The 16,467-nt window shown below is 25.9% G+C and overlaps 3 protein-coding genes across 3 annotated transcripts; 1 reads left to right on the top strand and 2 right to left on the bottom strand.

Moving 5' to 3' along the window:
• The first annotated feature begins 1,218 nt into the window (after positions 1–1,218).
• Positions 1,219–2,868, top strand: OCT59_010728 (uncharacterized protein). The gene is made up of 4 exons (XM_025312557.2): positions 1,219–1,584; positions 1,706–1,849; positions 1,946–2,098; positions 2,188–2,868. The coding sequence occupies exons 1-4, from the start codon at positions 1,439–1,441 to the stop codon at positions 2,372–2,374; spliced, it is 630 nt and encodes a 209-aa protein (XP_025189490.1). The 5' UTR covers positions 1,219–1,438; the 3' UTR covers positions 2,375–2,868.
• Positions 2,869–2,979: 111 nt separating this feature from the next.
• OCT59_010727 (uncharacterized protein) lies at positions 2,980–5,261 on the bottom strand (the record flags this gene model as incomplete). Its single annotated transcript, XM_025312558.2, has 8 exons — positions 2,980–3,843; positions 3,906–4,024; positions 4,125–4,337; positions 4,419–4,524; positions 4,610–4,686; positions 4,752–4,824; positions 4,916–5,026; positions 5,106–5,261. 8 exons carry the CDS (start codon positions 5,259–5,261, stop codon positions 2,980–2,982), a joined length of 1,719 nt encoding a protein of 572 aa, XP_025189491.2.
• Positions 5,262–11,832: 6,571 nt separating this feature from the next.
• On the bottom strand, positions 11,833–16,218 carry OCT59_010726 (ATP-dependent Lon protease pim1). Its single transcript, XM_066136081.1, has 7 exons — positions 15,015–16,218; positions 14,375–14,940; positions 14,051–14,306; positions 13,564–13,761; positions 12,796–13,473; positions 12,487–12,711; positions 11,833–12,408 (listed from the first exon to the last, which is right to left on the bottom strand). The coding sequence occupies exons 1-7, from the start codon at positions 16,081–16,083 to the stop codon at positions 11,975–11,977; spliced, it is 3,426 nt and encodes a 1,141-aa protein (XP_066000749.1). The 5' UTR covers positions 16,084–16,218; the 3' UTR covers positions 11,833–11,974.
• Positions 16,219–16,467: the final 249 nt, after the last annotated feature.

Here is a 16,467-nt window from a genome sequence, read left to right as displayed (position 1 = left end):
ATACTTGTTGCCATTTTTCGGTATATTTTAAGTATTTTCATGATATCCTAACATTCCAGGTGTAAACCATCAAATTTAGGATGTTCTTTGAACTTATCATTAAGTCGGCTCTAAAATCGGGAAAAGCGGCGGTTATTTTAACCGGTAATCTTTTTATATTAGTAATTTATACTTGCAAAATTATTATAAATATTCAATATTTTTTTTTCTTTTTTCTTTTTTGAAACGCAGAAAATATATCTTAATATTTTGATTCTTTCGTTGACATGGCACGCGTAAAGAATTTTTTTTTGCGTAACTCATTTTTTTGTGTTTGGATTTGAAACATGTACAATATGATATAATAACAAATACTAGTAACAATCTTAATAGTATTGTTCCATCAGAAAATATCTGTTGAAATATTTGAATAATACATTATTAATATATGTGCCTCTCTTTTCATTGGGAATCACCAGACTTGCCATGCCTTGACGATCTTACTGGGTCCACAAAGGTGAATATCTATTTCAAAAATTCTAACAAATCTAATAATTAACAATTTTGAAATATAACTCGTGTAACAATAATCGAAAATTTTTCAAAATTAAAATCTAATATATTAACGCTTTATAAGGTGATACCGATTTTTGGATTTAAACCTTATTTATTTAATGGATTATACCTATATAAAGAATCTTTTCAATCTAAATAATCTAAATCGGCTTTTTTAAATCAACTTATTTTCATCATCTCTTTAAAAACTAGCAAATATTTCATATTAGACTTGTAAATTTTTCACATTTTTTAATACTTTGAAATGTATCATATAATAAAAGGTAGAAATGGAAGTCTAATTCCTTGAAAGATAAAAAAAAAAATTCCCTTTTTTTTAAAAGATTGTTTTTTTTATTAAATAAATAGATTTATTTTTTAAGTTAAAAAGATATGATCTCCTGAATCAATTTTTTGATTACCTTGTACAAATTTCATTTAAAGTTAATGGAAAAATGGATTTTTTACTTTTTAAGAGATTAGAGTTGAAATTTAACGCACTCCCTGCGGTTAAGTTTTATAATATGAATTTTTTATTGGCATAAATAATGCGTGTTACACGTACACATCGGGAGTCAGGTTACTACCGGTATTAAAGATTGAACATTGTACCACGAATTGGTGCCAAAAAAAACCTCTCATCGTACAAATTATCTCGACGCGACCGACATACATAAATACGTAGCAAACAACTATCCATTTTATTGACAACCAACCTACTGTAAATTCCTAGTAAACTTGGCAAGAAAAAAAACAATCCCTGCCATTTTCATTCCTTCCATACACTTGATCCGTTTCTCTTTATACTTCTATTTACTTTATTATATCGTGTCTTTTTATTGCCACTTATTACTCTTACAATTACTAGAATTTTAGAATTTCATTCTTCCATCTTTGTCACATCATGCCGTCCAAAACTTCAAAATACGTATATCACGGTCATAGTAAAATAATCTCTGGCGTCATTGCGGTTCTTGAAACAACCAACCATCCACTCTCTTTACAAGAGTTAGTTGACGAAATGACGAGACGTCAGTTAGTTGTTTTTCAGTAAGTACCATTCCATCTGAATTTTAGAATTCGTAATGACATCATCTCGCACGTCTCAAAAAAATTTTTATATTTTTAATTAAAACTCACTTCAAAATGTCGTCCTTTTTATAATTTATAGTGGTGCAACTCCGCGAAACACTGTCAGTGGTGAAATTAGCAAGCTTCTCAACGCAGTAGGTCCTACAAAAGCACCTATCCTAAAAGTCAACCAAGGCAAACTTACCAAATTCTTCTTGAGACCGCGTCACCAACAGGATGCGTTGTAAATATGATTTATTACTTTTTTTCTTATTACAATTAAGTCCATTTTAAACCTTTTGGATCTCATTTTTAAATATTTTGATCTAATTCAATATAGAAAACAAGTGTCACATGATAAAATACAAAAAAGGTACTCATCTCGAACTACTCGTAACCATCATTCACAAGGTACCATTATCTCTTCAGATAAGCAGAATCAAAAGGAGCGCGTTATCGATCAGAAAAAACGACGCCAAATGGATGATCTAAAGTATGTTTTATATATATATAATAATTTGTGTTTGTTTTGATTTTATTATAAATATTAAATCTTGATCTTTTATTTCATCACAATTGTAGAGCTGCATATTTACTATCTTGTCTTTCTGCGCATTCATTTTGGCTAAATTTTAAGAATGAACCAGAAAAAGATTTTAAATATTTTCTGGAAGCTCACGTTGGAGAAACCTCTTTAATTTCTAGTGTCACCAACGAAAATGATGGTGATCTGAATAATAATGACACAATGAGAATAGATCATGTATGACAGAATATTGATGGATCATATATAATGAAACTTCTTTTAATTTTACTAACCTCTTTTTTTCTTTTTTTTTTCTTTTCACTTAATAATTACCTGATGAATGGTTTCCATAAATATATTAACCATAAAAAAACGAAACCACTCAAAAAAATAAATTTAGATTTTAATATTATAATTTTATTTCTTACTATAATCTTTATTTTAATTGTAGATATTAATCTTTCAAAAAATCTCTTTTCTTAATGTTAATCATCATTTTCATTTAGACAAAAATTTAATTAATTTTCAACGAAATGAGGTTTAAAAAAAAAGGAACATTTTTGTAAATTTTTTTTTTTTGACATTTAAGTTTATTAGAATTAGAGAAATTAGTTTAATTTTCTAAATCTTATTTCATTATTCCTTTGTAATTTTTCCCTTTTATTTTATTTTATTTTTTTCCTTCAAATAGAAACATTAGAGATCCAGTTTAAGGATATAGAACAAATTAGTCATAGAAGAAAAAAAAATAAAAAAATTAGATAAAAATAAAAATAAAAAAAAAATATTCAAATGTGACAACAAAAATTATTTGATTTATTACATGTAATTAATTATAAATAGTTTTTTTAGTTTTTAATTTGTTCAAGTTCTTTATTTTCATTAGTGTTCGAAACAAGATCGGTAGCATCAGTACCATTTATATCATTTGTAACATTGCCATTAATCAGCGTAATTTCTGTATTTGTACTATTCGTACTTAGATCATCATTTTCAATAACTATAGAACTTTCATCTTCACCTGATATATCGTGAGATTTTTTCACTTCATTGGATTCTACGTCCATTTCCATCATATTGTCTTCCTTAGAAACAGTTTCATTATTACTCCCTGGATCGATTATTGGGGATGCGCTACGATCTTCTCTAATAATTGATACCTTTGATGCCATTATTTCTTCCGCTATGATCTTTTTTTGTTGTTGTTGCACAGAAGGTTTAGGTGCTATAGGAATTGGTGTAACACTTGATTTATTAACTGATGGTTGTATAATTTGAGGACGTAACTGGGGTTGTATTTGAACTTGAGGAGCTCTTTGTTGTATTGACAATTGTGGAGTTGATTGAGGAAGTATTTGTATTTGTGATTTTGAAGTCTCATTTGAAGGTTTCGTTAATATAGGAGTAAATGTTCCATTATTATCATTTTGCTTTTCATTGTCAGTACGATTAATTAATTTCAGTTGTTCCATAACTGATCGCGTCAATGAAGATTGTCCTCGACCTCTTCCTTTAGGTTTAATCGGACGTGGTGCAATGCGTGGATTCTTTGAATTATATAGATTTGTTGATACCAAGCTGGGTGAAGTACGTTTCACATCAATCGATGGATAGGTTTGTGTCGTTGGCGTGACTGAAAATGTAGACGTGACAACTGAAGAGGGAGGATTATTTATGGGTGTCTGCATCATTGTCATCACGGGAGTTGAATACTGTGAATCAACAGGTTATTAATCAAGTGCATAATATCTTTCGATCAAGATCATTATCTCACCTGACGATTTGGCTGATTAAAATGTATAGCTGACCAGGTAGGATAATCTCGTTCAAGTTGCATTATTTTATCCTCCAACGCTTTTAATCGTTCGTAAACACTAAGAGGAACAGGTGTAACTAATTGTTGCATGATATTTTACGAGCAAAGAAACTTAAACTTATCTGCATTAAATACATACATGTATAATGAAAAAATTCAAATTAAAATATTATTTACCTATATCTAAATGCTTTTCAATGTTTTGAAATCTTTCCTCAACACCTCTGGGTAATTCGGCTAAAGACCTTTTAATAGAATCGCTTCGATTGTGATTAGTTGAAGTAAATGTCGAACGAGCTAAAGGTCCATCTTCATTATTTACTACATCAAGTTTCATTTGTATATTTCGATTTATTTCGGCAGCATCAGACCGAGCGCATGATTGTTCATCTGCGTTTGATTAATTTATTTATGAATAGATTTTCTCATAGATAGATATATACTAAAATAAATGGATGAGTATACGTTTACCATTAGGATCTAGAGGATTAGTTGACTTCCTCAAAAATTCGGCACGATTACTATTATTTATTTCTGATTTCTTTAATTGTATGAAATTATCAATTCGTTGCTCGAGCTATGTGTATGTATATATATGGCGTGTTATCCAAATTAGAATCAAATATATGTATACATATATGCTCAAACTTCATAAAATCTACCTCAGAATTCGTTGTTCTGATTTGAACTTCTTGTGGATTCATTAGTATTTGAACTTTTTTTGCCAGACTTCCTTCACCTAATTAATCAAAAATCAATACTTAATAACAATTATTTTCACAAAAAAATTTTCATATGACAAACCATTTTTTTCCGGTTCAATTTTTCTCTTAGCAGACTCTGAAGAAGAAGAATCACCAATTCTTGATTTCAATGCCTTTTTTTCGAAGAAAATTTTATTTTTTGTTAATGTAATAATAAAAAAAATAATAGATAATAGAACAACGAATAAATAAAGGAAATTTTACCGTTAATTCTTTCAATAACCAATCAATATGATTTGGAATTTGTTTTTCATTATTCGTTGATAAGACAATTAATTCCATTAATAAAGCTCTATTAGTTTCGATCATTCCAATCTATTAAAAAGAGTCGATTTCTATTCCTTAAATTAATTATCAAAATTTAATAAAATGCTTTGAAAAAAACAAACATTACCTTAATGAAAAAATCCGAGAAAATTTCGTGCCATTTCTTTACATTTAATTGAACTTCTTGTTGAGGAGTTTCTATTGTTATTTGAGGTTTTTGTTCAGGTATTGAAATAGTTTCAACAGTTTCTGTAACTACCTTCTCACGAATTTCTTCTTCCATATCTTTTATTCGTTCGAGTTAAAGAACTTAAAAAGAAAAATACTGTATGGTACCGATTTATATATCGAATGTCACATGACTTCAAGATGAGAATTGTATTTATCGACCAATCATGTCATATTTATACTGATAAAATTTACTTTCCAAGTATAAACAAATAAATAAAAAAATAAACAAAAAAATAAACGAAAAAAAATCAAAAAAATAAACGAAAAAATCAAAAATAAAATCATTATGGATCATAATAAATAAATTACTGCATTTCGTGGAGGGAAGGCAGGAAAATCTTTCTACATAAAAAAAGTTTGTAAAGATTATTGTAAAAGAAAGAAAAGAAAAGTTAAAAGACTTAACTAAAGTTTACCTTAAATTCATTTATTAGAAATTTCAAAAATAGTACTTACAAAACAATATCTTAAATAATCTTTATTCATCTGTAAAAGTAATTAAACTTATCAGTTCTTACAAACAAGTATATAATCTGCTTTGCCAAAATTTTACAATGCAAAAATACCTTCAAGCATATTCTTTTATTAAATAATTGTCTTGATAGATAAAATTTTAGAGACTTTTTTATGAAACTTCAGTAAAAACCCTTAACAAGTGGGCTAAAAAGTCACAACAATAAAGATTACTATATAATAACAATCTCTTTCAAAATCCATTGCTATTAATTAAATGGAAAGAATTCAGATTATTTGTTTTTTTTTTTTGCTAACTGCAATATATTTATAAATTTATTAAAGTAAATACTAGAAATTATACATAGAGTAAAATCTATATCCTACTCAAATATTATTAATTTATAAACCTTTTATTATTCTCTAATAGAATTCCATATGTATACTGCCAGGTAGTTATGTTAACTAATTAGATAGATGATGTATATAATGCACCATCTTAGCAAATTGTTCTAATGTCTTTACCTGGTAGATTATGAAACCTATTATATTAAGCAAAAGATTTTTTAATTTATAATGTTGTTTAAATCCATTAGTAATAAGATTTATAAAATATGCTTTATATCAGGTTATACTATTAATAATGAGTTCATGTTTTTTGTTGGTAAGAGAAGCTGTTAAATTCAACTTTAATTCATAATTGCTTAAGTTTGATAATCTTAAAAATACCTGCAACCTTTTCCACTTGTATTATTTTTTTGCAATGTGATTTTTAGATATATTTCCTAAAAGTATTATAAAAATATTTCAGAAATTTTCTTGGCTGATTTTCATAAAGTCAATTCAGATTATTGGCAAAAATTAAGGTTGATGCTTTAATTGTTTTTCAAATAATTATGTAATTATAGTTATGTAAAAAAAATATAGTTCAGTTGCAAATTGTGAGTTGTGATTAGTAAGACTTAGTTGTAATTACATTTTTAGCAGAAATATCAATATTAATCAATTATAATATATAATATTATTAAAGATTTATTATGCAAAAATTATCACCTAAATTTGAAATACAATCCAAATATTCTTCAAATTTTACAGTATTATAGTAAATATAGATAATTTTAGTATAAAATAAAAGACATACAGTGTGTAACAAAAAAAACCAGAATATCATTCATGTAATAAAAATGCGTATTATACGCTCAAAATAAATCTGATTTTCTTTGTGTAAATTGGATAATAAACCTATGACCAAGATTTATAGTATGATATCTTTTAAAATTATAATTGCTTCATCATTTTTTGAAAAATTTCGCTGTAAATATTTACTTTAAACAGAAAAATATAATAAAAAAATAAATTAAGATTACAAAGCATTTGAATATTGAATTTAAATTAAAAACATTCAAATATTGTTAAGAATAATGTAAAAAAGTTGATACCAAAAAATCAGCAGTATAGAAACATTTATGGTAGAATGATGAAAAATTTACTCTTCAAAATTCCTCAATTTCGGTATATAGTAAAAAAGCTAAAAAATTATTCAAACTACAAAAATGCATGTAGTTCACTCAAAATAAGTTCAATTTTTATCATTTAAAATGCAAAATAAACTTGAATATCAGGGCTACATTTTGACATCTTCCATGATCATAATGCTTTTTTACTTCTTGAGAAAATTAACTACAAGTGTTGATTTTTGAAGGAAAAATATAATTTGTAATTTGTGAATTTATAATGAATACAAAGTCATTGAAAATTTCTCAAATATTATCAAGAACAATAGAAAAGTATAAATTAAAAAATTTTTTTTTGACTATTTACTGCACTTTATGCAAAGAAATACACATTAATTCTAAATTAGTTATAAAAAAGGTTTAATCTAAAAAAATTATTATTATAAGCTTAATTATAAAAAATTACTGCATTAGTAAATACCATTTTAATTTACTATTGATAAAATCTACAGGTTTTCAGCTTTCGAATAAGCTATTTTACATATAATTTAGTGCGATCATCATGGTGTTACAGACAATTTTTTAATTCCAATTTTTTTGTTACACACTGTATTTTTAAATAAAATACTCCTATTATTTAACTTTAATAATGGCATTATATTTATACTAACTATTTAATTAAAAAAAAGGAGAAATAATTAATACTATAAGTAATATAAGAGAAATTGGTATAAATTCTAGAATTTTATAGCCTAAAAATTTAGCTCTCAATATAACGAAGTTGATGGTTTAGTCAATTAGACCTTTATTATAAGAAAATTCATTAATAAAATATAGCAAATTTTAATATAATGGAAAAATCTAGTATAATATATAAAATTTTGGTATATTGTAATATATTATAATTTCTTATGTTATATACAACATATGTTACATAAAATATTATTATTGTATTTAAAAAAGTTTATTATCAAAAGTTTACAGATTTACTTCATTAAATGATATACAGCATTTAATTAGTAAAGCAAATTTTTTTTTTATATGTAAAAATTGGTATAACACTAAAGATTCATTATATCAAATAATTCATTATATTAAATAATTAAAATTTGTTATAATAAGAACTAATTGTATATAATATTTATTATTCTTTAATTAATGCCATTTATACAGTTATCTAATTATACTTATATTTACTAAACAATTAATTTGTATATATTTATTTATATATTTCTAGTATTTTTTTATATTGATAACTAGCCAAATTATTTATTTTATAATATTAATAGTAATATTATAAACTTAAAATAAAGATTATTAATTAAATTATCTTAAGAATTTATATGGTATTTTAAATTTTAATAAATGGTTTTGTTTTAATTTTTTCTTAAAATATGAATTATTTTCTATATTTTTTGCATTGAAATTTCTATATTAAGTTTTGCATTTATATTAGACTTATAATTATTATAATAAAAATTTAATTAAATACTCTTGAAATACCTGAAAGTGATTATTTTGCAACATTTGCTTTTCATTTTATGTTTAGTATCTAAATAAAATGAATTTTAATAATAAAGTAAAAAAATTCAAATTGATATAATAATTGCTTATATATTTAATTTTGCAAAAAATTAATATAATATTACATTATAATAGCTTATAAATTTAATTTTCCATTATTTAATTTTTATGCAATATATTTTCAGAATAAATGATTTACAAATATTCTATTTGTATAATTAATATCCATAATATTACAAATTTCTTTAATATTCTAAAAAGTTTATCTTGGCTTAAATAAAAAAATAAATATTAAGTTCCAATTTTAATATCTAAATATTATAATAAAATTTATTAGTTTATATTAAAAAAAAATTATATAAAATCATATTTTTAATATTTTTATTAGAATTTTGCTAACTTTCTCTTTGGGAGATGTCACCTACTGATACTAATAAAAATATTATATTATCAATTAATAAAACTGGTTTATATTTATTTTATTTGAATTTTTGAGCCAATTTTTTATATTAATATAATTGATTGTATTTTATTAGTTTTATTAGATATTATGCAGATCTAATTTTTTTAAATTACAATTATATACAATTACTGTATAGAATATGAAAGATTTTATAACTTTACTGTAAGAAAAATAAAGTAAAAAAAAATTTAATGGTAATTTGCAATATAAATGTTTTAATTGTAAATTTTTTAGTTTTAAATCAAAAAAAATACTTGATTACTATTTAATTTATATAGTAAAACTTTAAAAAATGAATAATTTTTAAAAAATTAATTAAACTGATTTTAAAATATAAAAAATTTTATTAATTATTATTTTTTTTTTAAGTATAATAATTTTAAATCAATTTTCCAAAATAGCAAAACTTTATTGAAACTACTATATGAAAGTCTTAGGCAAAACTCTGCAATTTTATACAATATAATTATAATTGAAATAGATTTTTTGATATTATTTTCTGATTTTTTTTACTAAATATTTATACTATATATAATTACTTTTTATTTTTTTTCATTTGGATAAATGACTATTTGATGATAATTTAACTAATGAAAGTTTAAAATTTGCCTGTTACTATAATATATTATTGCTTTTTAAAAAGATCAATTTGAATAAACTTAAATTAATTTATTAATTTATCAACTTAACTTTATATATATCTAAGGTTGCTTGTCTAAACCTCTTCAAAATCCTACGATTAGTTTCGTTAAAATTTTACTATAGATTTATTATAGTTTTGGCAGAGTTTTGGCAGTTTCAGGTTTCAGCATTTATAATAAGTTTCGCTAGTTTCACTTTTCTCCAAAGTTTTGCCAGTTTTTTAATATAATTTTAATATAGTTTTAGCAGAATTTCGCTTTTCGGCGAAACGCCATCTTGCCTTAAATTTTAGGTTTCGGCAAAAGCAACCTTATATATATTGATATATAATTTGTTCGTTTTCATTACTATAATAGTATAGCCTGTTCTTATTACTATTTCATTGTTATTTATACTTTTGCTTTTATTTTTACTTTTATCTTTACTTTTACTTTTACTTAACAATATTTTTAATTTTTCTAATTTCTTTTAATATTATTATTATTATTTAATTGCTGATCCGCATATGATCGATAGAATTTATATAATAAAATGCGGCACAACATTTATATATAAGCCATGTCGATCATGTTTTTATATCAAATAAAATGCAACCATATTGTTATACAATTACGTAATTTAACACCTGCAATATACGTTTAAGATCTTAGAAAAAAAAAAATTTTTTATAAAAGTTTTTTTTCTTTGCAGTTTATAAAGTTTTATATGTGAAAAACGGAGATTTCATAGTATTTACTACTATTTTACTTCTATAGTATAAACGATTTCTAGCTCTTTAACTTTTCTTTGACGCTTATAAAACTTTTTTTGATTATTATTTCTGACAACTATTACATTTTTAATAACACTACGCACTTTTATATTTCTTTTTCTTTCACAAATATGTCCAGTTTGTAAAAAATATGAATATAATGAAATATATGAATAATAAAAGGACTTTTATTAAGTTTTAGCATAATCTCAAAATAGGAATAGTTATTTTGAATTTTTTTTAAAAAAATAATAAACAAGTCATATAAATATGGACATAATAATAAAGTTCTGATATAATAGCGCCAGTTGCAATAAGTTTTTTGGGAGTTATGTATGTATTTGACGTTGTTGTTTCTTGGGGAAACAGAGATTTCAAACAGCATTTTTTTTATTAATTAACATAATGCCGCATTTTACTATGTAAATTCTATCGATCACATACGGATCGGCAATTAATATTGTTTTATTCATTATCAACATCTGGTTGATTAATATATTTATATTTCTTTTTATTAGTTTTTATAATAAAAATAAAAATTTCAGAATTTTTAAATTTGGTTTGCAAACCAACTTTTAACTTGATTTTTATATATTTGATTATCATATTAATTATTATAGCTATACTAATTTTTACTTTTACTTCTATTGATTTTAATTAGTAAATCAGGTCTAATTAATTAACATCTAAAATTTTTTAATTTATAATTATTTATAATCATCTAGATTTATGTTTTCTGCTATCATTGTATACCATCTGAACTAATTTTACATCAAAAATTAGTATAGCTAATTATTATACCTGTAGAATTATATAATATTTCAAATAAAATTAAAAAACTTTACTAATAATAAATTTTTTTTTAAAAAAAATTGCAAGCAAATTTGTTTGCATTACTATTTAAGAAACAATATTAAAATATAAAGTACTTAATATAATTATTTATATAAGTATTATATTTAATTAAAGAAAAGTTGCTAATAATAATTTATTATAAAATTAATTCTAATTTATATTATTTTTAATTTAACATATTAAAAGAATTTACAAATTTCCATTTTATATTTTTTTCATTCTATTAATAAATACAACTTACTTAAATTTAATATTTGATAAATAGTTTTTATATAATCTTTAAATTTATAAAAACATTTTTGTGTTTAAATATTTTTTTTTTTAAATTATTATCTGAAATAATATAACTTTATATTTTATTACTATGTTAAGAAAAAATCTTTAGTTTTAAATTTAACTGGTATTACATTTGTATCATAATATTTTATCTATAATTCAGGAATACATATTCAAATCATCTTATGTAATTTATTATTAGAGAATAAACTTTTGTTTTTATTAACTATAATGAATATCTTCACACGTTATAGTCTAAATCTATCACATTTTTTAAATTAATAAAATTAATAAGAATAAAGTAAAAAAAAATAAATCATTTACTCTTTTTTAAAGTCCATTTAAATTCATGCAACTTCCAATACATTATCTTTCTTGCTATTGATGCCATGAATTCCTGCAATTTCTTTCTTATTATTGATAACCTCACCAACTTTAGTTCTAGGTTCTATCATTTTCGACCACGATTTAGCAGCGGATTCATTTGTTACATTTCCAAATGCTACTTTAAAAACTTCATCATACCACCCTACAGGTATACCATTAAGACCTTCTTTAATATTTTCAGGTAATTCTTCCCAATCACTAATATTTGAATCAGGATAAATTATAGTGGATACTCCTGATCTTTTAGCTGCTACAGCTTTCTCACGAAGTCCTCCGATTTTCAAAACTTTTCCGGTAAGCGTAAGTTCACCAGTCATTGAAATAGTCGGATCAAGTGACTTATTAAGCGCGAGAGAAAGAAGTGAAGTTGCCATGGTAATACCAGCAGAAGGACCTATGTTTGATAAAGTCAGATGTTATGTCAAATTACAAGTGTGAAAAAAAAGTTATAAAAAAAGTGAATAGTACAAACCATCCTTTGGAGTTGCGCCTTCTGGTACATGAAGATGTATAGAAGCTCTTTCAAAAAATTTATTTTCCGGGTATGACCGAGCCATTAAGCTTTTTACAAATGTGTACGCAATGTTTGAAGATTCCTTCATTACATCACCCATTTGTCCAGTTTTTGAAAGAGAAGGAGTTGATGTTGGAGTAAGGATAGACTCAAGTGTGGATTCAACATATAATGCGGAACCACCTAAATTCAATGGTCAAAACTTGAAAAGTTAATTCATTAATTATAATATATAAATTGAATTATTTAAAGAAAATTCCTACCCACCCATACTTGTCCAAGCCAAGCCCATGGCAACACCAGGTGGTGTATTATCATATAGGCGATCTGAATGCCATAGAGGGGGTCCTACGTATTCCTTCAAATTTTCAGAAGTAATATCAACATGAACATCTGAAGGAACTTCCAAAGGTTTACGTGGTTCAGATGTGATAGTTGTTTCTTTGTCCTTTTCCTTTTCCTTTTCAGGAGTTTCGGATTCTGCCTCGATATTATCAAGTTCTTGTGGAGGCAATTCTTCTTCGCCGATATCCTTTACTATCTTTAGAGCTGCTTTGCGGTAAATTTTGTCAATATGTTTTTTAAGATTACGAACACCACTTTCTCGACAATATGATTTAATTAATGCTTCAATAGCATCTTGTTTAAGTATAACATTAGCATTTTGCAAACCAGCCATATCTTTTGCAGTTGGTGCTAAATATTTAGAAGCAATAGCAACTTTTTCATCAGCTACATATCCAGAAAGTTGTATTACTTCCATACGATCAAGTAATGGTCCTGGTATTGTATCTACTACATTCGCTGTACAAACAAAAAGCACTTTTGAAAGATCTATTGGAACATCCATATAATGATCCAAAAATGATGAATTCTGTTCAGGGTCAAGAAGTTCTAAAAGTGCGGAAGCTGGATCACCTTGATGTCCTCTACCAATTTTGTCAACTTAAAAAAAATAATTTCATATAATTAATGAATTCGAAATTTAAGAAATTTTAAAAAATGAAATCATATAGGATAATATTTTTTACATACCTTCATCGATAAGAATCAATGGATTCTCAGTTTGCACCTTCTTTAATGCTTGAACAACCTTGCCAGGCATTGCTCCAACATATGTACGTCGATGACCTTTGATTTCGGCGACATCAGTAAGACCGCCTACACTAAAACGATAGAATTGACGGGAAAGAGCTCTTGCAATTGACTTTCCAATAGAAGTTTTTCCAACACCTATATACATCAAATAAAAAAAAAAATTATAAAATGTTATATAATTTGACATCACATCTTATATGTAATAGTTATTTCACGGGAAGCCGTAGATATCATTGATTATCACGGCTCCGCTGTGATGATATGCTGATCCGTGAAATAACTGGTTTATACCACGGAGACTAACGTCCCGTATATAATTTTAAACTACTGATAGACTTTTTTAGTTTATCCTTTTAAATAAACATCACCCATAAAAATATCACAGACGACTATTAGGAAACGTGGTATAAATTAAAATACATACCAGGAGGTCCAACAAAGCACAATATTTTCCCTTCGACGGTACCCCTTAATTTACCAACAGCAATGAATTCCAAGATCCTATCTTTTACATCTTGAAGACCATAATGATCTTCATCGAGTACCGTAACAGCATGTTTGATATTATAGTTTTCCGGGGATCTTAAACCCCAGGGAACTTGAGTGAGCCAATCAAGATAGTTACGAGTCACATTGAATTCGGAAGCTGCAGGTTCCAAATGAGCAAGTTTATTGATTTCCTAATTATGAAATAAGTTATATATAAAATAATTAAAGAACAATATGATAAATTACAACTTATATGTACCTCTTCAAAAACTTTCTTTACACCTTCTGGCATCGCAAGCTTATCTGCTTTCTCCTTAAATTTCTCCACAAGTTTATCTTTTCCATCCGATTCAATACCTAATTCTTTCTTAATTCCCTTCAATTGTTCCATCAAATAATATTCTCTTTGACGTTTAGCAATTTTCGATTCTACTTCTTTACTAATTTTGCTTTGTAATTGAGCATTTACTAATTCCTTTTTAAGAACAAGTAAAGCTTTCTGTAAACGTTCTTCGATAACCAAACTTTCAAGTACTTCTTGTAATTCTTGTGGTTCACCAGTTGAAACTGCGGCAGCAAAATCAGCAAGTTTTGCAGGTTCCTCAAATACATTTCCGGCGGATTGAGACATTGAAAAATTAGCAATTTGATCCCGAAAAAGTGGATTTAATGTAGCTATATCTTTAAATACGGCTACAATTTCCGAAGTTATAGCGCGAACAATTTGGTTTTTTCTGTTGTATGATTCATCATTGAGGTTTTCAACGTTAACAAGTGAAACATTATAATCTTCAAGAAAAGACGTAGCATATTGAGTCTCTTTTTCTAACGGATGTATTATCAAATAATAAAATTATCAATAAAAAAAACATATGTCATTAATAATAATTTATAATTACCTTTAGGTTGTTGTGGTGGAGGTTTCAAATTAGGTGGCTCATCAACAGCAGTTTGTTGTACTGAATCAGAGACGATCTCAGCCTCCGAAACATTTGTTGTTGTTAAAGGAGGTATAAGTTCCTTAATACGAATACGTCGATGAGGGTATAAGACAGCCGTTAAAGAATTTTCATCTTGCCCACCATTAGCAGGAAAAACGCTGGTAATTTGGGCAAAAACCCCCACTCTATAAACTTGATTAATGTTTGTTATTATGTCGACATCCGCTTCCTCATCTCTTAAAAGAAATGCTCCTACGTAAGGTTGTCCACGTTTCATCAACTCTTTAACGGAAGCCGTGACATGAGGATCCTTAATTACAACAGCTTTATAAAATCCAGGGAATAATGGGCGACGAGTTATTGGTATAGCCAATACTTGTGGATAAACATCCGGTATAGAAGGTTTTTGTAATGTTGTTTCTAATACTTGAAGAGTCCTATGAATACTACCTTCAAATGGCGAACGAGGTCCATTACTATCTCCTGATCCATTTCCATTATTTTTATTAGATCCATCACCTTTGTTTCCATTACCTTTATTATCATTACCATTACCACCATTAGAATTTTCACCATTATTACCATTACTTGAAGAGTCATCACCATTGTTACCATTATTATTTTCACCACTTTCAGAACTATTGTTCTTAGAATTATTATCACCTGATCCAGAATTAGAATTCAATTTTGAATCATTTGATTTAGATCTATTACGAGCATAATTTCGCGTAAAAATAAAGAATTTTTGACTAGTACTACAAGAAAAAGCCCTTTGATATTGTGTTTCATAGCGCAAAGGTTGTAAAAGAAGAAGTATAGGAGAATTTGAAGTTTGTGGAACTGAATGTGAAATAAGTGTTGATATATTCGATCGCGAGACGTGAGAATTTGACTGATTTAAAAAATTTCTTGAATTTTTATTAATAGTAGAATTTAAGCAATTGTTGAACGTTATTGGAGAGCGCGAGAAAGCGCCTCCTGTAAGGTTCTTGGAAGCAATCTGTAAACAATTTCGAATGTAGGCCATGACCGTTTTAAGATCACGGTCAACAACTATCGAGCTCTTTTCATTAACAGCTCTTAAGTCGAAAAAACACTAAGATACCGTTGTAACAACGATAATTCCAATCACGTAAAGGTTCAAGATTCCTAAACGTTTGATAAAGAAAAAAAAATGATTTGGTAGAGTTGATATTTATATAGATCATCTTTTTTTAATGACGCATTATTGCATCTCACGTCTTAAAATGTCACGTATTCATGTTTAAGGTGTGATCTCCACCATTTATGTTTAGATGGTTTTTTGATATTTACCCGAATTTGCCGAATTGCAGAAAAAAAAATGCGAAATTCCAGAAATGCTATTGATCTGATTTTCGTGTATTACATAGTTAAATGATAATCGAAAGGT

The sequence above is a fragment of the Rhizophagus irregularis genome, chromosome 19, assembly GCF_026210795.1.
Source record: "Rhizophagus irregularis chromosome 19, complete sequence".
Lineage (NCBI taxonomy): Eukaryota > Fungi > Glomeromycota > Glomeromycetes > Glomerales > Glomeraceae > Rhizophagus > Rhizophagus irregularis.
Note: the sequence above shows the minus strand (reverse complement) of the source record. Positions and strands in the feature narration are given on the sequence as shown.

Bases quoted from the DNA above. Each gene is read 5' to 3' on its own strand.
- OCT59_010728 (XM_025312557.2), top strand. From the start codon at position 1,439: ATGCCGTCCAAAACTTCAAAATACGTATATCACGGTCATAGTAAAATA. The intron at 1,585-1,705 runs GTAAGTACCATT...TATAATTTATAG, and splicing joins CGTCAGTTAGTTGTTTTTCA to TGGTGCAACTCCGCGAAACA. The intron at 1,850-1,945 runs GTAAATATGATT...AATTCAATATAG, and splicing joins CGTCACCAACAGGATGCGTT to AAAACAAGTGTCACATGATA.
- OCT59_010726 (XM_066136081.1), bottom strand. From the start codon at position 16,083: ATGGCCTACATTCGAAATTGTTTACAGATTGCTTCCAAGAACCTTACA. The intron at 14,941-15,014 runs GTAATTATAAAT...TACATCCGTTAG, and splicing joins TCCACCACAACAACCTAAAG to AAAAAGAGACTCAATATGCT. The intron at 12,712-12,795 runs GTGGGTAGGAAT...CATTGAATTTAG, and splicing joins CTTGGCTTGGACAAGTATGG to GTGGTTCCGCATTATATGTT.